General features: G+C 37.7%; 1 protein-coding gene across 1 annotated transcript; it reads left to right on the forward strand.

Annotated features, from left to right (window-relative positions):
• The first annotated feature begins 6,449 nt into the window (after positions 1–6,449).
• c1qtnf4 (C1q and TNF related 4) lies at positions 6,450–22,329 on the forward strand. Its single transcript, XM_053616572.1, has 2 exons — positions 6,450–6,624; positions 20,497–22,329. Exon 2 carries the CDS (start codon positions 20,502–20,504, stop codon positions 21,615–21,617), a length of 1,116 nt encoding a protein of 371 aa, XP_053472547.1. The 5' UTR covers positions 6,450–6,624; positions 20,497–20,501; the 3' UTR covers positions 21,618–22,329.
• Positions 22,330–24,181: the final 1,852 nt, after the last annotated feature.

Raw genomic sequence — 24,181 nt, forward strand, 5'->3', positions numbered from 1 at the left:
TTACCATAGCTATATTGCTAAAAGAGAATGTGTAATTCTGCATGTAGTGAGTTATGTAATATTTTAATTAGCTAATATGTAATTTTATGCAATTAATCTTATGCCAATAACATTCTGATAATAGAAAAACAATAAAAGGCACTAACAACTACATATATTGTACACTGAGTAGCTTTTTCTTTTGTTTGTATGAGGTTTGTATTGTGTTCTTCAGGGAGGACATCCTAAGATATAAGGGAATGTGCATATGGGTGTTTTTCTCCAGGAAGAAGGTGTGAAACTGGAGTGCACTGAGAACATGTGAGATTCTATGTGGTAGACAGTCAGTTTCTTAGCAACAGCCCACATACAGCCCACGAGGAAAAATAGGAAATAAGGAAGCAGAGAATCCTCTAGTCTGATTCTATCTTCAGGATGACATCCCCCTGCAAATGATGCACTGATACCATCATGATATATATCTGTAGCAAAAGCTGTAGTAAGGAAAAAAATCTTTTAACAATGACTTATACTCTTGAAATATACTCTGCAGCTATTGTGTGCTGGGACAAAGTCTCACTGCACTAACATTTTGCGCCATATCAAGAATGAAATTTCTTTTTGAACAACTGTGTGTTCAGTAGGACCGTCAAAAATCTCCTTAAAATCATTACTTTAATCTTACATTGTCATTGTGAGGACCAACAAAAAGTCATTTTCTTTTTTTTACGCCACACACACATATACTTCAGTTTGTGTGATGTAACCTATTTACACCTTTCGACTTTATAGCAGATATAGTCAGATCACACAGTCTTTCCTCACTTCTATTCAGCAAATGGTAATTCTGTCTTCCTCTTCACTGCCTCAATGGTCATTGCTTTCTGAACAACCCTGTTTGCCAGATTGTTGGATTCTGCTTCCTTTCCTCTCCCCCATCTGTCTCCATGCTCATCGGGAGGTGAGAATGGATTTGAGATCTCCCTCGGGCTTGGCACCACACCCTCCTTCTCTCAAGCTTGCTCTTTTGCTCCTTCTCTCCCTCCCTCTACATCTCTTTCTCTGTGCCAGATGGCAGTTTATCCAAAAGAGTATCAGAGCAGGACTCAAACAAATGTCCATTCACTTTCAGGCCTTCAAACTTGGTTTTGGTACACTGAGCCTGAAATGATGATTGGTTTTAAGGTCATTCCCTCGTCTTTTAGGAGGACAAATTGTGAAAGCTTATAGCTGGAATAGGTTATTTGTTTCATTTTACATTACATTACATTTATTCATTTAGCAGACGCTTTTATCCAAAGCGACTTACAAATGAGAAAATACAAGCAAAAATTTTTGTATTTTGAATCTGAGAATATTATACAATGCGTATGTCAGTTGGACTTGTAGAGTTCCCTCAGATTTTGAATTTTATTTGGCTTAAAATGTATGCTCTTCTGTACCTGTTTGCTAAGATATTCATTCCCAGTTAATAGAATCGAACAGAGTTGGAATCGAATTGTTCTCTGTATTATGGCACTAAATAAATTTTAGCTCATGTTAGTCCAGGCTCTTGTCATCTCAAAACTGGACTACTGCAATGCACTACTCTCTGGCCTCCCAGCCAGCTCCTTTGCAAACCAGAAGTGACAGTGGCAAGAAAAAAAATTCCTGAGACAACATGAGGAAGAAACCTTGAGAGGATCTAGACTCAAAAGGGAACCCATCCTCATCTGGGTGACACTGGATAGTGGGATTAGAAATAATTTCTCCCAGCTAGCTCCATCAAACCCCTTCAGATGATTCAGAATGCAGCAGCACGCCTCGTCTTCAACCAGCCCAAAAGCACCCATGTCACACCCATCTTCATCTCCCTCCACTGGCTTCCTGTACCTGCCCGTATCAAATTCCAGGCCTTGATGCTCACGTACAAGACCTTGTCTGGAACAGCACCCCTCTACCTCAACACTCTCCTTGAGGCTTACGTTCCCTCAGTCAATCTGCGATCAATTAATGATGCTTACTAGTGCGCACTCAGCGTGGCTCAAGGTCCCTTTCCAGAACCTTCACACTAACTGTTCCTCAGTGGGGGAATGAACTTCCAACTTCAATCCAGACCACATATACAGACAGAATCTGTCACTATCTTCAAAAAACAGCTAAAGACCCACCTCTTCCGTGAGCATGTACCTAACCCCTAAAAAGCCAACCCCACATTATTTATAATTAAAAAAACACTTACTCTGGCTGTTACACCTCTACTCTGTGCACTTTGCTTCTCTAGAACTTAATTATAAATCTTGTATAGTAGCACTACTTGTATTGTTCTCCACTTTGCTTGTATTTCTTCATTTGTAAGTCGCTTTGAATAAAAGCATCTGCTAAAGGAATAAATGTAAATGTAAATGTAAAAGTGACCAATAAAAAAAATCACAATAAACTTTAAATGTTCAGGTTTGAATTTCCTCTGAATTATCATGTTATTAATATTATATTATATATTATACTAAATGTTTATTCATGGGTGATTAACATAACACACATATAGTGCAGATGAATAAATACATGTTAAATAGCACGTTTTTGTGCAGGTATATGGTTGTTCATAATAGATCAGTGAAGTCATCATTACAGTTACATTTTTAACACTAACATCAAGTGCATGCATCCAGTTAGTTTGTTTAATCAGAATTAGTTATTGGCTATCAGCTTCTATGATAAGAAACAGGATTAACCAATCAGAACCATGCATTATTCCCATTTCTGTTGGAAAGCCAGCGAGTTACACTGATCTCAGGAATATCTAGGAGACCACTGGTGAAGTAGATCTGCTGCAAGAGGGGGGAAAACAAATGTAGATCTGATGTTGTAAGATAAAATGAGATTTTCCCGTTTTACTAGCGTCTTATTTTAATCATTTTCAGTAGAACTTTCATAAAGGTATTTTATGATAATGGTATTCACATGGCAAGATGGTAGATCATGCCTTAAATGATAACATGTGAAACTTGTGCAATCATTGCATCTACTATCTACTACAGATCACACAGTGTTATTTAGTATATACTCAAATTCCTGGCTACACCACTGCAGTACAAAGATAAAACATGATCTTGGAAGGGAGGGGTTGTGGGGGTCTTTGTCTGCTTCTCCTCCTCCTAAATCTATTCTCCCTTACTACTGTATACTCTGCTCTTATAGCTGCAACATGCAGGTATGCAGTGGTACACACACACACACACACACACACACACACACACAATGTGTCAATTTATCACAGATGTCTCAAGGTTGCAACTTTGTCACATAATGTCCCACAGCAGCTTGTCAGGATCTGAGCATGAAATTGCATGCACTTCTGATTTCATGTGGTTCAGTTGGCTTCTGGCTAGGCTGTCAGACATATGTCACAGTTATGCTGTCATTACTAAGGAGCTAAACTCTGCTTTAATTCCATGCCAACAGCTAACCAGCAACAGTTTTGCACCTTGCCATAATCCAAAAAAAAATGTCATTTCTTTCTGAGGATTTGTTAAAAAAAAAAAAAAAAAAACAAGGACATTTTTTTAGAGCATGTGGCTGATGATTACTTAGATATATTTTGATGTTTTACTCTTTCTACATGTTTTCTTGTTCTTTTTCTGGTACAATTTTTGCATTTAAACGGACTGGTGTCTGTTTAGGTGGATTTAAAGGAGGGAAGAATTAGGTAGAATGGACTTACTGAATTAGATGGCTTATATAACCTTATTAGGGGTGGGCGGTTGTGGTTTTGTATGTAAGGCTGTGTGTTCCATGCTTGTGTGTGTGTGTGTGTGTGTGTATGATCAGGCAAACAAATGATCTAAAAATAGCCACGCTTATGCCTACCCACTGCCACGCACACAAACACAACACAACAAATAAAATACGTCATGAAAGGCATATGAACATTAGATTTGTGCTTTTTTATTGTCCTTTAAATATAAGATGGTACAAAATGTTTTGCTAGTGATCATCTGTTTATTATCATCCCACTCCTTTTTCCCCATTAAAAAAATAAATCAATACTTCAATTATAATATTTGCTGAGGCACAATGCAAGCACAGCACAATGGAATAATGAAATCTAGGATCTGTTGTTTCTTGCCAAGTTAATTATATTCAATTTTTACATGAGAATAATCTGAGAAGCACAATCCAATCCAATTATTTATTAGCAGTCAGGTTTTTGATACGTAGCTCTTCAGTTCTTCAATCTGGATGCACAAAGTGTTCTCAGTATAGTCAAATGAGATTATTTATGTGTTACAGCTGAATATATTTACATAAACAGCTAAAAATGGAAGATGTTCAAACTGAACTTGGAATCTGTGAAAAAAATGATGAGCTCTGTCAATAGTTGCAGTAACAGGGATATCACCACTGAGACACCTGTCCGTGAATAATGCCTTACCCTTGAGGGGAATTAAGATTAAAGCAGCTCAATAAAAAAAAAGCCTTTTGAATTTCTAAGCACAGAGATTTATTGCAAAAGCATCTCATTTCACTCTGTCACTGAATCTCAGACTGCGGCTGGGGACATTCAGTGTGAGGGAGATTCAAAGGATTAGGTTTCACACAGAACATGCCCGTGTCTTCCCATATTGGAGACTGAAAAACAATGAGATGCAAACAGAGAGCAAGAGCTTTTCACCATGAGATTTGTTGATGAAGGTCATATAAGTTTGGATTAATTCAATTCTCTCTCAGGATGTCAGAACAGCACATGAATGGTCTGCAAGACAGGCTGCTGAGCCATTGATTTCAGCATCATTTTCCAAAATGTTATACATTTTATGCTGACTTCAGGTGCAAAACAGGCAGACTGTCCAAATGTCTGAGAACTAAAGGTGAATATACTAGACCACATGAGAAAGAGAAACAGAGATTTCTATTCAAACAAGAATTTATTGCTACTCAATTTATTGCTACTCAAACAGATATAACATGCTAAAATACACCTGTATAAACCTGCAGAATACAGTTGAGTGAATATGAATGTGAAAACTATAATGCATATGTTTTTAAACTGCCTGTTTCAGTATAATTGAGGAAATTGTCACAAATTGAACTTAGCTACTTTATACTATTTTATGTCAATATATTACTAATTTCTCTCACAATATGTCACTGACATGTACAATGGAATATTGCAGTAAAACCTGGTTTTACTCTTTGGTAACCCTTTAATAAAAACTCAGTTGGTCTTACTCTACATAAGGAATAGTGATTTTATATTCCATAAGTGGAAGAGAGAGAGAGAGAGAGAGAGAGAGAGAGAGAGCAAGAGCAAGAGAGAGATTGATATCATACAGTAATTGATGGAAATTAGTATAATGTTAGGCAGCTGGAACTGTGAATTGAAGTGCACTTATCGAGCTTGCCTCTTTATCATCTTTCTCCTCAGGGGTTGGTAATGACTGAATAGTGTGAAGAGGTGTAAAGCTGTCATATTTCTTGTGATGGAAAAAAAAAAAACAATAGTGCCTGACAGACACTGGTTATATCTGACCATTTCATGCCTCGGTATTATATGCAGATGAAGATTATCAGCATAAAAACGAAATAGTAAATGCACCCAACATGCGTTCGTAACACAGTCTAATCCACTTCAGGGGGTGGTCTGAGATACATTTTGGGCACATTATACAGTTGTGAATACATCTTTCAAACAAAGCCCATAGCCATAGATGACACAGCTCTCATGTGAATGCTGATGTTGGTGCTTTTATAAATGTTACCAAGATTAAAAACAGTAAAAAAAAATAAATAAAAAAAAACATTATTTTTGATGCAGTGACCATATTTTTCATAAAGCAAGCAAAACATAATGGATCACTGGAAGATGGTTTGAATGTAATGCGCTGATTTGCATTTTAATGAGAATACATTGACCCGATTTCTCTCTGGCCAACCGGGGATGCATTTGGCTATACGCGTAACTGCATGTGCAAGATGCATGACATGGCCAGGTAGGAATGAGGTTACAGTTTCATCTATTCCTAGAACAAATACAAATGAGTTTGAGAGTTTGGAAATAAATGAGTGATGTGTAGTTTGTTTGTGAAATGCCATTAGTGTAAACCATATGAATCAGTTTAAATATAAAGTATATACATATAACAATATACCATACACAATGTCAGCATTATATTTTCTGCTAATGCTGACTGTCAGCTTTCAGAATGTAAAATGTGCTCGCAAAAGTGTCCATGCTCATTCTTGCTCATTCTAATCTATAAATACTCTTCAGATGCATATCTGCTTAAGAAAAGATGAACTGATTCTTAACAGGTGCCTCTTTACACATACGCATTCTCCCCCTGATGTCACCCCAGATGGTCATTTCTTTTGTTCGTCCTCTCCAGAGTCCCCCGATCAGCTCGTAGCCCCCGATTTCTCTTAGATCCTCCAATGAATGTATGACTCTCAGTGCTTATGTGTGCGTGTGTGTGTGTGTGTGTGAGAGTGTGTGTGAGTGTGTGTGTGGTGTGTGTGTGTGTGCTATGCCTGCAGTTTGCCAGACATCAGCAGCAGGTTGAGAACAAACACGCAGAGAAGGGAAGAGAGAGAAGGAGAGAAAGAGAAGGACAACACACAATACGACTAACTTTATGTAAACCTCCTTCTACCTACAACTCAGTGGTAAGCAAAAAAAAAAAAAAAAGAATATAATCACTCTATCTATGTATCTGTGAATCCATCTCATCATGTGAATCATATTTGTGAATCTATGTATCTGTATTTCTCTGATCTGATGCGATGTGGATCACAGCATTGTGTGCATCTTTTATGTCTGCATAAACATACCATCAAAGCAGTTACCTGTTCATGTATTCTTGTTAGCATGTTTCATTCAAACTGTGAAGCTGATTAGAATCTCAAACAGCTATACGATGACAGACCTGTTTATATATTTCTGCATGCCACGTGATCTCTGCTTCTTTATCTGAACGTCTCCCTTCCTTGCTCACAGTATCTCTCATGTGCAGTACTTTGTAATCTATATTAAGTACTATATTAAAAACTGGATTGAAGCACGAGGTGAGCCTGGGCTTTGTAATGAAGGGGATTTAAACATACACACAGCATGAATAAGGGTGATATTAACAAAAGCAGTACACTCTGATCTGTTCTATCCCTCAGGCAAGACAATAAAATTGACATAAACACTACAAAGAAGCCTACTTAGCTCACAGGTGTGTGTGTGTGTGTGTGTGTGTGTGTGTGTGTGTGTGTGTGTGTGTGTATGCGCACATAAGTGTGTATGCAGGAAAGATGAGACAGTGTGAGACTGCCAGCTCTCAAAGGACTCGTGCTATTTTTAAATGGCAGATAAATACGAGGAATTTCTATTCACGCGTGCCTTTATATTGTGTTGCATCTTTCACAGAGAAATTGTGTCTTTGGTTTATAATCACATTAGACGTGTGTTTAGTATATATTGATCTAAATGAGGAAACGGAGCTGGAGGCAGAAAAGGATAAGTGTATGTGATCTGTTTCTCATTCTGCGTTTCTACTCTACTCTGCTTTTTGTTTTCTTGTTCTGTAATCCAACCCTCATACAGTTTAGATATAGTCCGTAATCCAATGCAGTATTAACTGCGTTGCCCACTAAAGATGAGGAGCAGTTGTTATGTATTACTTTCCAATATTTGGGTCATTCAAAGTACAAAGTACAAAATAGTTATATACCTAATAAATTATTAGACTAATGTTAAGGGGAAAAAACAGAGAAAAAAGAGGAAATAGAAAAACCATTAGAAAGCATATTGCACTGGAAAATTAATAGCTGAATTGAAAATGTGTGGTTGGGTGGGTCGCTAAGTGAATGTGTGTGAATGACTTTAATGGCTCCATTTGTCCAGCTCAAACTCCCAGAGGACACACTTGTGGCTTGATTATGTTGCCACTTCTTTTTTTTTTTTTCTTTTTCTTTAAATAAGGGCACATACACTGCAGTTAACAAAATTGATTATATCTAAATAGTAGTTCATTAATTTTCTTTCTTTATATATATATATATATATATATATATATATATATATATATATATATATATATATATATATATATAATTGACTGTATTTCTAGTTTATTGAATGGTCTGCTTTGTACAATACACAATGACCAACATGCTGATTTATGTACAGTTATAATAAGTAATAATAAATAATAATTATTTATGAATGGTGCTCAATGGTATTGTGATTAGTGCTGTATTCTTTTATGGTGAGATGCATGAAGTCAATTTTATTTAACTAGTCATTCTAAAAAAAAATTAAAATTTAAAATTTTTTAACTGTTGAGGTGGGCTTTATTGTTTGTCAATTGGTTGACTGTTTATATGACCATCCAGGGCTTCTACTTGGTTATCTTTGTGAACCTGTGCAGTTCATTCTCCCTAAAAAAAAATTCCCTCTGGAATTTTGGTTTATGTTGGTTTACAAAGATCCAGGCTGGGAAGATGTTGTATGGCACCACAATGCGCTGGTTTTAATTTGTTTGCCCCATTGAGTCTATTACTTGTCATACCACAGCAATATCTGTTTTGAATGCAAATTGGCTTGGCTTATCAAGATGCTTGGATGGAGACACTAATAACTATCTCCAGATATCTGACTGCTAAGCTGCGTAGTGACTGGTATGAGCCGAGCCATGCTGTCTGTCTCTCCTAATGAGAGTACAGTCAACTGCAGGAGGTCAAATGTGAGTGCATATTAGATCGTGTAAAAATTTTGATGATATAGTGGGTTATAGTCTTATGCTTTTTTTATGTTAAGCAATACAGCAAAATAAGTTTGCTGTAAACAAGGACTGGCATCCCATCCAGGTTGTGTGAATGAGTGAATTTGAAAACAACTAGGAAATCAACATTCATCTGTACAATAAAATTTCTGAAGGCTTATCTTCAGAGTTATATTTTCAACATCACCTTGACCACCATAACGGTGTAGCAGCAGTGTAGGAGCAGTCGTGTCCCCTCACAATGAGTCATTAAAGCTGTCACAGATGACAAACAGCGCGACATCTACCCTGAATGACGGATAGCCTGAATCTACCACTAGAGCAGCTTGTAAAACCAACAGAAGTACAGCCAATTTCAGAATGCATATTTAACACAGGAATGTACAACCACTTCATCTGCACGTCTTCCAAAATTACATTCATTTGTCACGATTATTCATTCCCATTACTTATATCACGTTATTATACGAGCTCTGAGCTGCTTCTTGTCATGTTCCCCATCATGTTTTGACCCTTGCCTAGCTCTTGACTATTCTTTGGATTTGTCCTGCTGATCTCTGGTTATTGTGGATTTTGTCTATTGCGCTTGGACAGTTCTGGTTCCTGATTAAAAACTTTTTATAATAACAACTCACCAAAATAAAACAAGGTAACATTTGACTTGAACCCTGTGGCATGACACAGAAGCAACCATACACCTGTCATGCTGCACGTTAAATGCTGTCATAAATTAAATAACAGTCGATGCTAGTATGTTATTGCTTATACATTATGACAAATGTCATAACACTGGCGATATAACATCTTATGTCACATCATGAAAATCACTCTATGAAAAAGTATTGTAAAGATTGGCAAATTTTTGTAACAGTTTGTGTATAATACAACACCCTCATGCTAATGTAGATTGCCCTAAAATACTGTACTTTATGAGTATTTTAATGAGACTCAAAGGTATTTATTGTGTAATTTTGTATAGTTGCTAAACTGAGATACCTGATTAATGACTCTAAGTAAACAACCCATTTTTAAATAATAATGATAGACAAATATAAAGCAACCTTTTAAAACTGTACCCATCTTGCCAGTCTACGATATATACATGACACAATAATTACATATTTTCTATAGCTAAAGTAATAATGACAGCCCCTTTTAAAGTACATAAACACTCTGTGACAAGCAAATGACACAATAATGACAACCCGTCTATAGCTAAAGAAAAAGAAAAGCAAATGCCTTTTTAATTGCATAACACTCTATGACAGGCACATGGCACAATAATGACATCTTTTCTATAATAAGTAAGTCTGAGCGACTGGACAATGTAATCAGATGTTGTGAATAACTAATGTAACTGGCACTAATTTTTGTTAGACAATATCATTCTGGTAGGAATTTTGGGAAGGAAAATGAATAGAAAAAGAGAGATGTTTTAGACAGTATGTGAAATAGGATTCTATTACGCAAAAATCATTTACAAAATCAGCTACAAAAATAACGATTACACAGTGATTTCGTAGGATTCAAAAATGCGAGAGGTAGGCTATAAAACTATTAAAATATGCCAAAACAAAAATAATTCAGGCATGTACTTCCATATATTCCTTCATCTTTTCTGCTCTTTGTTCAGGCTGGGTATTTTCACCACAAAGACTTGATGATTTTTAAGCCACGTTTAGACCAAAGTAGCTTATTAATAGTGCTTTATACTCTGAGCAGCTGTCATACTGTAAACAGACAATGTAATACAGCCACTTTTATTAACAAAGGAATATCATACTAATTATATTTAAATATCACCCAGCCCTATTAGTTAGAGCCCAATAATATGTTTAATACCTGTTTAAACATAAAATATGCTATCTTTAAAAAATATGTAGATCTGCTGTCACTGTTCAGTGTTTTTGTGCACGTTCTCACTGTGTCTGTGTGGGTTTCATCTGGGTTCTCTGGTTTCTTCCCACCTCTCAAAAACATGCTGGTAGCTGAACTGGCAACACTAAATTGCCACTAGTTGTGAGTGTGTGGATGGTGCCTTCCTACACTATATAACAATTACACCCATATGTGGTTCTTCCCCAAACTGTTGCCACACAGATCAACACATGCAATTGTATAGGATGTCTTTGTATGCTGTAGCATTATAATTTCCCTTCACTGGAGTAAAGAGGCCTAAACCTGTTCCAGCATGACAACGCACCTGTGACAAAGCAAGCTCCATGAAGTCTTTTGCGCATGAAGGTTTGCGGTGTGGAAGTGGAAGAACTCTAGTGGCCTGCACAGAGCCTTGATCTAAACCCCACTGATCACCTTTGGGATTTAGACAGTTGAATATTGAAGAAAAAGAAAACAGGCAATGATTTTCCAGTTTTCAGTTGTCCCATTTTGATCAGCCTGTGTACACTGTAGCCTCAGATTCTTGCTCTTTTCTGACAGCAGTGTACTTTGATGTTCTCTGCTGTTGTAGCCCATCCACATCAAGGTTCAAGCTTTTCTTCTCTCTAAGGATGTAAAGAGTGCTTATTTTAGTTACAGTAGACTTCCTATCAGTGCAAACCAGTCTAACCAAGATGTTTCTGCCTTCAGATTTGCTGCTCATTGGATAGTTTTTTGTTTTTTGCAAAAAAAATGTTTTATTTTTGACAAATACATTGGATCCAGCAGAGATGAGCCACCATTCAAACAATACTCTTCTGTCCTCAACAGACAGACAGCCAATAGCTAAGAATGTACAACTGTTCCAGATTCTCTGATTGTTCTGACAAAGCACAAACTATCCTTTGCATCTCTCTCAGTGTCAGTCACATGACCAGTTTCCTGCCCAGTGCTCTGTTCCTTCCTCAGAGCCAGGATCATTCACTCACCCTTCCCCATCTCACTTTCAGCCTATGATACTTCCCTAGTGTCCATCATCAATCCTGAGTCTATATATTTACCCTCTCGGAGCAGATAAGTCCTACTCTTACAGAATGAAAGTAAGTTACCAAGTGTCCCAATAAGTGCTTAGAGCTCCACAAACCTTTAGGAGAAGTTAAATACTTAACATAGACACAGGATCAGAGATTTTTTTTTGGACAGTTTAAATGATGACAGGGTTTTTAAGTGGTACTGTATAGTTAGAAAGAGCACAATATTTGTTGCTCATGAGGGACTCCAAAAGTTGTTGTGTTTCTTGGCAACAGGGAAGAGGCAACAGCACAGTAGTGCTGATTTGAAACCATTAGGCATCCATCAGCAGATAAATCAAACAGTGTTAGTAGATATATCACCTTACATCATCTGCAGATTTATTTCCCTACCGCTTGTCAGGAAATAATAAACAAACATGCAGAGGGTGAGCTTGCCAGGGTTCATCGAGTAATTGGTAGAACACATTAAAATTATAGAGCCACAAGAAAATGAAAAAGTGTACATGAATCAGAAAATGTCATAAGCACAGTTATCTCCCTCTCATACCATGGACTGCTCATGCATATTAATAATCTTCCGTAAAATGAAAAGCCTTAGGATGCAAAAAAGACATCTCATATTTATCCTATACTGTATATATATATATATATATATATATATATATATATATATATATATATATATATATATATATATATACACACCATACATCATACAACACTTAATGGTTGGTGGCACTGGATCTGTGTAGAACCTTACATCACATAGTTTCCTTCAGAAACGGTTCCAAGCAGAACCTTTTTAGACATTTAGGACTATTAACCTTCCAAAGGCCATTAAAGAACATACTAAGCGTGTGTGTGTGTGTGTGTGTGTGTGCATCTTTTGCAATGTTTGCATGTCTCAGCAAAATATAGCACGTACGTGAATATGCTAAATACACTAAGTAGGCAGAACTGACTAGAGAAATCCAGCACAAGAGTTACATTATGATATGATGATGTTGAAAAACATGAAAATAAATCATTCATAAACATGAAAATTGAATACAACTGGTAATGTAACTTCAGGAGGCTCACGTGCAATTAGTAGCCAATACATTAGGGGAAAAAAAGATGCTTAATGCCCTTTGAGGGATTTCCCCTTGAAGCAAATGAAAGAGCTGAGGACTGAGTGGTTTGTCAGTAAAATTGAGCTGAAAAACTACATAGTGAATCTCATATTGCTGAGCTCTTCTGGCAAGGCGCACAAACCTTAATATTTAAAACCAGTGACAACTCATCCTGTAGGGCAGTACTAATTACCACTTTGGAGTAAACAACAATTAAAATATTTTTGCTATTTGACTGACATAAACTGCTGTTCCATTTGATTTGGTTGCCTTTATAGATGTTGTGCAATCATGGTGCATCATGCTCACTGCCCGCATTTTGCTCCTTAGACTTAATATTGTATCTAGTGGAGCAACAAGTGCTAATAGGGGTCTATTGGGGAAGGAATCATGCTGCCCCTTGCACAGCAAATTGGATTAGTTTAAAAATACTCTGTGGCCACCAGGATCTTATTTTATAGCAAATGTTCAGAATTAAACGTAATAGATTTCCCCAAACAAAGGCAAAGTGTAAGTGCAGACTGTGTCTATGATGTACAGAGTTAGGGTTAGGGTTATATTATATATTATATTATTATAAGATATATTGCAAAGATTGGGAGATGGAAAGGGGAATATGGCATGGATAATGTCCATACACCAGAAATGCATTTGCACCACATTGACCTTGTTTCCAAAGCATCCATCCATCCATCCATCCATCTTCTACCGCTTACTCCTTTTCAGGGTCACAGGGAACCTGGAGCCTATTGTTTCCAAAGCAAAGGTTGAGTAAAAGAAGAAACATTTGTCTGAATTTTTTTGGGCTGGTTTCAGGTCTTTGTGTGGTTTTTGAGTTGTAGTTGGGCTGGACATTTTGTTGAAACCTGGCAACCCTGGTTAATGATATTAGCTCTTCTGTGCACACACTGGTAACACTCGAACAAAGGTAAAATGCTACAAACAGGCTGAAAGTTGCAGATTATTAAATGCCTATTATAGGGTTACTCCAAAAATTCAAGTGTGATCGTCTCTTGACTTAATTTTGTTCGAGAATATGTCATTACTAATCTTGTTCTGCGACAACAAAATCTATGATCACAAGCTATTGCTGGTTAAAACAGCACAGTGAAACCACAAAGCCTAAAGTCTGTGGGAAAGAGTAACAATAAACTATTTGTGAGTCAAAAGAATGAAGCCGTTGGCCCTTTGTGCTAATGACGAAATGTTGATGAATGGTACACTTTGTTATGCATTTCATGAGCAAATCTGCAGAAGGCTCAGATAACACAGCATTAGCAGAGAGCAGGGAGTAAACAAATTCACAATCTAATTAGCTGTCAAAAATCCCTTTAAAATGCAGTACACATCAATGCATTTGAGCTTTTTTTTCCTCAAATACTACTGTTATGTGTGCAATAATAATATGCCTTAGTAATTCTATGTAATGTATGCCACCTGATTTCATGATGAATGTATAAGCATTTGATTAGAAACAGAATTGGCAGGCAAAGATATGCTGTAGATATAGCTCTTTCAGAATCCTGCGTTGCAGTTTTATTTAAGTCCTGAATCTACTGGCTTTATTTAACTTTATATTGCAGTCTCAAACAAAGGTTGTGTTATCTATGTGGTTGCTTTTTTTCTGAAAGCCTCAGCTGGGCTATACCCTGCACATGTATTTTCCCTACAGTAAGAAATAGCAGAACCGCCCCTACTGGTCACAACCTCTTGCCTCATGCCTAATCTCTGTTTAAGACCCTGATTCTATCCCTGTCTTAGACCGATATCTCCAGTTTCTGTTTCTCTCTATTTACTGACACCTAAAGAATGAAAGGAAAATCCTTAATAAATGAGTGGAGAAACATAAGTAGAGATGCATTTAGGCATTTATACGGCATTAAACAATTACCATCCGTACTCTGTGGCATGTATGAATATGCTGAGAAGGCCCAGTTGACCTTGATTTTGGAACGAGATGGCAAGAGGAAAATATCTAAGTGATGGTAAAAGATGGTTAATTATTGGGGCATAGGTTAAGGCAGGATCTTCAGTCACTGTTCAGCTGGCTGTGGTTGAATTGCAGCTGGAACAATGATCTGTGGAAGGCATCAGTACATAAGGTTGGAAATTGCGGACGAACACACGCATTTAATGCTCATGCATTAGTGTGATATGTAAGGAAAAACAGAACAGCTGTTCTTCACGTGAAAATGTAAATGCAGAATGCAACCAGCCATCAGCAAGAACAGTCCATCATTAACTACATAATGAGGGATGTAATAGTAGTGTTGCAGTGCATAAACACCACATTTACAAAGAGGGTTGCAATTACAAAATTTGAGAGTTCAATGGTACAAAACCACTGGATCAGAGAGATATGAAAAATATTATATGGTCAGATTTGTCCTCCTTTGCCATATTCTTGAACAGTGGGAGAGTGCGTGTGTCGTGGTAGAGTAGTTTGAATGCTTAACCTCTTTGGTGGGTGTGCGGGGGGGTGTTGGGGGGTTCAGTGGCTCTGTTATACTGTCTGACTCATTTTTGTCCGAGGTATGGTTTGGGTCCACTTGTACCCTTAGAGGGAGGAATCACTACAAATCAATTTAATGAGTTAATCTAACTGATCACCTTCATCCGGTGATGAAACATTTTTGTTGGAGATTTTGGAGCAATATTCCCTCGGTTGGTGTCTTGGAGCACTCTCCACCACCCTCATCAAAACACCAACCGAGGGAATATATTTGGAAGAATATCGTTCATCACTCCAGTACAGCTGTAGAGACTTGTAGAATCTGTGCCAATGTGCATCTTTTGGTGGCTCACAGTGACCCAAAACTTTACAAAGACACTTTAAGTTGTTGTTGTTGTTTTTTTTACTTTAATTTGTCACCTGTTTGTATGTACAGCTCTGTGCACCTGTCTTCCCCTGTCCTTCTTTGTCTTTGTATCTCTCTCTCTCTCTCTCTCTCTCTGTCTCTCTGTCTCTCTGTTCTTTTATGTTCGTGGACTTGCACTTATTTCTGTGGATGTGGCAGAACTTGTGGTATTCCCTGGACTTATATATTTCATCTATCGTAGTGGCATATGACTTATCACCAGAAAGTCCCAGACACAGTGAACTGTTGTCATGGGAACTCAATTTTTTCACCTTTCTCTCAACATTAGGCTTGTTAACCTGTGTGTTTGTTCATGTATCTTGCAAATGTTTTTTCAGCAGCAAGTCAGGAGCAAGATTTTGCTAGTGCTATGTAAAAATCTTATATGCCTTTCTCTCCTATAACCTTCTCTTCCAGTCCTGGTGAATTTTTTCAGTTTTTCTCCAAATCGTAAAATAAGATGCTTACTTTCTCCGACATGCACACTTTATTTTCACTAACACGCACTCACCTAATGTTCATGTTAACCCCCCCAACACTTTAGCAATCTAATGAACATAAACAGAGAAAGTATATTAGTTATATCTACAGTGTATACAACTCTACAGAAAGCAAAATATTATGTGTGAGCGTGTATTTTGTGCCCATGCTGAGTCCAACTTCCTCTCTCTCTTATCCTTGCGCATGTTCATTACATTATAGCACTGCATTGCCGTAATGTCAGTTTGCAGCCAGTATAAAGAATTATGCTGAACACTTTTTCTGAGCACATTATTACTGTGGGATCGTGAGAGGTGGCAGACAATTTGTGAAAAGGGGACAGTTTTGAATTCTTCAAAGAGAAATAAAAACTCTGCTCTAGTATTGCTAAAATTGGACGCGTGATTTAATTGTATTCAAATATAATCACACAGGCAAGTAGTGAGGTGACTTTTCCTAAAAACGCAACCAAGACACAGGGATGAATTTTGCAGCACAGAAGCAGGCCTATAAAAGAAAAAAAGTGAAAGAAAAAGCACTACTGAGAAGCTCCATGGCAAAAAAAAGGTGCTGAAAGAATTATAGAGAGATTCAAAGAGGGAGATAAAAAAAATAAAGATAAATGAAAGAAGAGACCAAGAGAGGTAGGAAAAAGAGAGTTAAACAAAGCACATGGGGGGGGGGGGGGGTTACTAAATGTCTCTATATGGTTTAGATGTAAGCCTAGCATTTTTATATCAGTCGACGGTCCTCATAAGGATAACCAGACATGTATGTGATAGACAGTCCATTGTATATACATAACAGAGAAAGAAAGAGAGAAAGAGGAGCCTTGGACAATGGTGCAGTGGTCTCAGTACAGAGACCTTTTGTAAACCTCCATCCCCCCACAAGCCTACACACACACACACACACAATTTTCTTTAGAGAGGTCATTATTAAATTACTGCAGGTGCGTAGACATGTTTGGGAAATTGTTTTATCAGTAATCATACTCTTAACATAATTGATATAACAGTAAAGCAAGGCGTCAGAGCAAAACTGTGTTAACTCTACTCGTAATGCTCAATTGCCTGAAACCAAAAGACAGACTTTAAATTATTTTTTTGAATTAACTGGTTTTAGCCAAGCTATTGAGCTATTTCAGCCTCAATTGATTTTTTTTCTCATCAAAACCCAGCCCAGGTGGAAATGGTTCTCTTTTTTTCCTCTGCCTATATATTCTCTCCACTATCTCATTTAATTCACTACTTTGCGCTTCAGTAGAGCCTGGACATGCCGTTGAATTCACATTTTGAAAAATGAATCCATGTTAGCGTAAAAGGGGGGTGTTTTGTATTCAGCAGACAGAGCAGTCCACGAGTGCCATTGTGAACACCGAGATGTGTTGTTTTTTTGTTTTGTTTTTTTTTGCTGTAAGCAATACTGTTACTCTTACAGTGTAACAATGTTTCTATGGAAACCTCTTTCAGTGTCTGAGCTGTATGTTATCTTGAATGGTGATTCATTTGTTTGACTATAAGCTGTGTGTATGAGGCAGAGTGACTGGAATGGATGAGTGCACTGTTGCTTGTTGATGTATTATGTAGTGTAAGGCTAAGTATCAGTTATCTGGATGAATGAAAATGCTTCTTCCTTTTTTAAAGTACAGACAGAGCAGGCACAATTACATTGTGCTTACTGTATCTGTCAATGCAAATTTGTAGTGCGTTGCTGATTTTACAATTAAATTAACTCATTTTGATTATTTTAAAACATGAAATTTGTTATTGTTATTATTGTTAATGTTATTTTGTTTAGCAGACATTAGAATACGATTTTCATATAATAATCTGAGTTGCATAAAACAATGGCAGCTAGTCTTTGGGAGTTGAAAGAGTCAGCTCTTATGTTGAGCTGAGCCAAATGACTCACTAAAAAGAGCTGGAATCCCCATTACTACAGTCCACACACTGAATGATTCAGTAGTTGACCTTGACTTGAACATACACATAGAGCCAGACAGGTCTGACCAGAAAAATTAAACATCTTGTGGTGGAAAGAGGTATACAATGTATGGCAAAAAGTATGTGGACACCTGACAATCACACCCGTATGTGCTTTTTGAACATCCTATTCCAGATTCGGTCCTGATTTGCTGTTATATTAACCTCCATTCTTCTGGGAAGGCTTTCCAAGAATGTGGCTTTGGGGATTTGCTCATTCAACAAGAGCATTAGTAAGGTCACGCACTGATGTTAGGCGAGGAGGTCTGGGGTGTAGTCAGCGTTCCAATTCATCCCAAAAATGTTCAGCGGGGTTGAGGTCAGGGCTCTGTGCAGGACACTCAAGTTCTTCCATAGCACCCTTGGCAAACCAAGTCTTCATGGAGCTCGCTGTGTGCACAGGGGCATTGTCATGCTGGAACAAGTTTGGACCCCTCAGTTCCAGTGAAGGGGAAATGGTAATTCTACAGCATACAAAGGCATCCTATACAATTGCTTCCAACTTTGTAGCAACAGTTTGGGGAAGGCCAACATACGGGTGTGATGGTCAGGCGTGGATGTACATTTGGCTACATAGATACATACAGAATGTATTCAGAGTCGCACATACATTCAACATCTCATTTAAGTATTTTGTTAATTTAGATTAAAACCCTTAATTTAAAAAACACAGTAACCACATCATTATTGTGACATACTCCAACTCCCCCTTACTTTTCTGGAATCTCAGGAGATCTCATTATGAGAACCTGATTTCCATTATTATTCATAATTATTTGTGCATGCTTTCAGCTGGTGGGAAGCAGTTCTTGGTGTTGTGTCGTGGCTGACTGAAGCTGTGAAAATATTAAATGCTTCTCTGATTACAACAGAGACTCAGGTGACGCTTACATGCACACATTTAAGTGGCAACAAATCCAATGGTAAATTTATATAATTGATTTTGTGCTATTTTAGAAATGACCCTCTGATGGCTAGGCTACTGTGATGTCTTGACATCATGATGGGGAAAAAAAAACACTTTTAAAATATTGTTCTCTTTAAAATGATTACACATCTGAGATAAAACACATTATGCAATGGTGTTGAGACAGCTTCTGTTACCATTTATTACTGTGATCCAGCTAGTATCTCATTAAACTCCCTTCTGCAGGCAAGGGAAGAAGGCTGAGCCTGCTATTAGTATTCTTGTAATACAACAGTCACCAAAGGCAGTAATATACCGTGTTTTGATCTTACCCCCCACTGGCATTTGCTTCTATAATAGTTGTTATTAACAGAATACAAACACATAGGCTAACTGCAAATCCTGGGTATATAACCTAAACTCTTTAGGTTAATTTGTATGTTTAGAGGAAATTCAGTTTATTCTACATAAGGCTGTGCCAATCAAATCAAATCCCAATTAAAATCTGTAATGCTGGAACTCATTTTTAAAAGTCTTTCTTGATATTACTGTGGTTTTGTGATTATTTTCCATCTATTAAAAACAGAAAAAGATTTATAATGTAAGATCCTAATACATTTCTCTCACTTTCTTTCCTCATACATTTGTCTCATCCTTTGCTAGCTAGAGTAATGATCATCTAGAGTCTGACAGTTCTGTGATTTTAAGATATTGAGCCATAAAGAGTTGTTCTTCAAAAGGATCAAGGCAGATTTTTTTTTTTAAAGGCAGAAGGTCTGGTGTGTGTATATCTGCACTGAGAACAGTGTTCCTGGGTAATCTCTGGATCCACTTCAAGCCTGCCAGGATAAAGTGCAATTGCCATGAAGAGCTTTGCACTCAACTCTCCATCAGTGAACAGTTGATAACTTCAACAAAATAGACTTCATGTGAAAAAAATTATGAATTTCCTGGTTACACAATTGCACTATTTGAACATACATAGTTATAGAAGGAAATGATTTATAATCGCACTATCCGTGGTCACCCAGATGAGGATGGGTTCCCTTTTGAGTCTGGTTCCTCTCAAGGTTTCTTCCTCTTATAGTCTCAGGGAGTGTTTCCTCACCACCGTCACATCTGGCTCGCTCATTAGAGAAAAACTTATAAATGTAAAATTTACATCCTAAATTCATATATTTCTGTAAAGCTGTTTTGGGACAATGTAAATTGTTAAAAGCGCTATACAAATAAAACTGAACTGAATTGAATTACTGGTTACTGAAGTTACTGGTTATCTATAATCTCCTGTATACCAGATTAAAATTCATACCAGGAGTTTGTTGCTGATATTCTGAAACAAAGCTGTACACTGTCTTTGTGCCATTGAAGTAAAATTGATGGTTTAAATTTGTGACTCAGGGTGACATTCCAATAAAACAGATAAAATAGAAAACAGAATTACTTGAGATTGAAAAATTTATTTCATATCATTTATGTTTAAAAATCCTGTTTCTGACTTCTTTCCCAACAGGAGTGATGTTGCCAGGTGCCAGGTCATTGCTGTGGTGTGCTTTGTGTCATGGGGTGGCCGTGTGGGCTTTTGCACGCATGCCTGATGCAGTGGAGCTGCGTTCTGCATTTTCTGTCGCTCGTACTACTAGTATGGAGGGTGGGCCAAAGATGCTTGTCACCTTTGACAAGATCTATGTGAATATCGGTGGTGACTTTGAACCAAAAACAGGCTTATTTCGCTGCCGGATCCCTGGAGCGTACTACTTCTCCTTCACTGTGGGGAAGTTCCCACACCGGGACCTGTCAGTGATGCTGATGAAGAACCGGAATGAGGTACAGGCAATCATCTATGATGACAACGGTGGTGAGGAACGCAAAGTCCAGAGTCAGAGCGCCATGCTGCAACTCGACTTCGGTGACACTGTCTGGCTACGTCTCCATGGTGACCCACGTTATGCAATATATAGCAACACAGGGCACTACACTACTTTCAGTGGATACCTGATTTACCCAGATATATATACATTTCAAGAAAACAAAGAACAGACAAGTGAGGACCAAGCAACAATATTCACCCACGATACACCTCAGCAAGTGGACATAGAGGGAACTGTAACTGAAGAAAAGAAAGAGGAAGAGATCAACGAAGGGAGGAGGGATATTGAAGAGGAAGAGGACCAGAGGTCTGCTTTCTCAGTTGGTCGCACCCAGAGCATTCTGGGCATAGATAAAGGCTATCCTGAGCACAAGCCAATAACATTCGATTCTGAATTTGTTAACATTGGCAATGACTTTAACGTGAGTTCCGGTGTATTCATATGTCGTGTGCCCGGGGCCTACTACTTTTCATTCAATGCTGGTAAGCTGCCACACAAGACCCTTTCTGTGAAGCTGATGAAGAATCACTTGGAGGTCCAGGCAATGATATATGATGACAGCGACACTGAGAAGGCCTTACAGAGTCAAAGCCTGATGCTGCAACTGCAAAAAGGAGATACAGTGTGGCTCTACAGTCACCAAAGGGAAGGATTTGGTGCATACAGTAATCATGCAAAATACATCACCTTCACTGGATTTCTGGTGTACCCAGAACTCCCCAGCAACCACCTTCAGCAGCAAAAGCAGGGTAGGGCGGTTTAAGCAGAACCCAGGCACAGGTCTCTGTCTCTGTCTCTGTCTGTGATCAGAGGTCGAAAAGACAACGGGTTTGTCTGCATGTGGACTGCATCCAAATAAATTCTTTCAATCTGTCGGCTCTTGTGAACTCATGCAGGGAAACCTGAAGTTGTGATCTTTTGGTCCTGTTCTGTTCTGTTTGGACTCTGAATGTTTGCAGCTTCTCCTGCTTTATCATTTTCTTGTGGAGAAACTATGTTATGAGCACAAAAGCTTAATGAAAAATATTACGAAAAAGTATTACAGATATTGTGGGCAAAAAGTTGTTACATGTAGTGTCACCAATCCCCAAAGAGATCTATGCACTGAAAATGGCTTGATTTTTCAGTCTTGTCCTCTACAGGTTCATGAGCGAAAAAGTTTCAAACTAGTGGCACTTCATTCAGTGTACATAGCTAATAGCACAATATCAAAACAAATAACACATTTCAAAAGTGTAGAGCCCTGGGGCTGTGCTCACAACAAGCTAAAAAGAGCTCACAGTAGGTGTAAAGCTGGTTAAAAGTGACCAATTTAAGAGATTTTTTTTCCTATTTTAGTCTAAAAGTAATTCACAAATGTGAACCCCTGTTCTATAACACAACCCCAATTCCAAAAAAGTTGGGATTCTGTGTAAAATGTAAATAAAAACAGAATGCACTGATTTGCAAATCTCATAAATCCATATGTTATTCACAATAGAACATAGAAAACATATCAAATGTTTAAACTGAGGAAATAAGGTAATTTTGAATTTGATGGCGGCAATACGTCTCACAAAAGTTGGGACGGGGACAACAAAAGGCTGGAAAAGTAAGTGTTACTTAAAAGAAACAGCTGGAGGAACATTTTGCAACTAATTAGGTCAATTGGCAACATGTCAGTTATATGATTGGGTTTAAAAAGAGTATCTTAGGGAGGCAGAGTCCCTCAGAAGTAAAGATGGGATGGAATCTGGATGTATATACCTTTCAGCATTGATGTTGCCTTTCCAGATGTTCAAGCTGCCCATTCCCTAGGCACTAATGCACCCCTGTACCATCAGAGTTGCAGGCTTTTGAACTGAGTGCTGATAAAAAGCCGGACGGTCCCTCTCCTCTTTAGTCCTCTTTAGTTTAGAAAACGTGGCGCCCATGGTGTCCAAAAAGAATTTCACAATTCGATTCGTCTGACCACAGAACAGTTTTCCACTTTGCCTCGTCCATTTTAAATGAGCTTTGGTCCAGAGAAGATGGCAGTGTTCTGGATTATGTTCACATATGGCCTCTACTTTACATGATAGAGCTTTAACTAGCATTTGTGAATGGCACGACGAACTGTGTTCACAGACAATGAGTTCTGGAGGTGTTTCTGAGCCCATGCAGTGATTTCCATTACAAAATCATGTCCGTTTTTAATGCAGTGCCGCCTGAGGGCCCGAAGATCACAGGCATACAATACTGATTTTCACCCTTGTCCCTTGCACACAGAGATTCCTCAAGATTCTCTGAATCTTTTGATGATATTATGTACTGTAGCTGATGAGATATTCATAGTCTTCACAATTTTACGTTGAGGAACATTATTCTGAAATTGTTCCACAAATTGTAGACACAGTTTTTTGCAGATTGGTGAACCTCTGCCCATCTTACTTCTGAAAGACTCTGTCTCTCTAAGAAACTCTTTTTTTTAATACCCAATCATGTTACTGACCTGTTGCCAATTAACCTCCAGCTGTTTCTTTTACTTTCTTTTACTAACAATTACTTTTCCAGCCTTTTGTTGCCCTATCTCAACTTTTTTGAGACATTTACACAGTTTACATTTACTCAGTTTAAACATTTGATATGTTTTCTATGTTCTATTGTGAATAACATATGGGTTTATGAGATTTGCAAATCAGTGCATTCTGTTTTTATTTACATTTTACACAGTGTCCCAACTTTTTTGGAATTTGGGTTGTAACAAGGTCAGAGCTACGTAAATAGGTTTCAAGAAAAAAGAAAAACTTCAGATAAGATAATTTTTGTGAATACAGCCCCTTGTCCAATTAAGGTTTCAGGTGGAAATACATCCATCAACAAAGCAAAAGTATGGGAGAAGTGGGAAAATTGCATGCAACTTTAGTTCACTCATAAGAAAATATTGCTCACAGTCCTTGTTTTGCATGTAGAATATTGTTGACTTCTCTGACACAGTTGTTTGGAGCCTTGCTGGTATTTCCCTTGCACATAGTGTGTACACATTTTTGGGCAACTTAAAAAGTGACAGTTATAGGTGTTATTGTTGTGATCACCAACTCGCTGTAAACATTGTATACGTTTTGCTAGTAAGACCACAGTAATAATCTGCCCAAGAATACATTCCTTATCACAAGCAGTTATTTTAAAACCATATTTCAGAAGTTTTGCTTGACTTACTAGTGCATGCTATTATTGAGAACTTGTTAATATAATTAAAAAAGAAAAGCACACATGCCACATGTGCACAATTCCACACTGGGATATACTTAATTTGTTTGATTTCTATCCATTTATACCCTCATGAATGTTCACATTTTTATTCTGTAA

The sequence above is a fragment of the Ictalurus furcatus genome, chromosome 27 (assembly GCF_023375685.1).
Source record: "Ictalurus furcatus strain D&B chromosome 27, Billie_1.0, whole genome shotgun sequence".
Lineage (NCBI taxonomy): Eukaryota > Metazoa > Chordata > Actinopteri > Siluriformes > Ictaluridae > Ictalurus > Ictalurus furcatus.

Coding starts and splice junctions, on each gene's coding strand:
- c1qtnf4 (XM_053616572.1), top strand. CDS start 20,502: ATGTTGCCAGGTGCCAGGTCATTGCTGTGGTGTGCTTTGTGTCATGGG.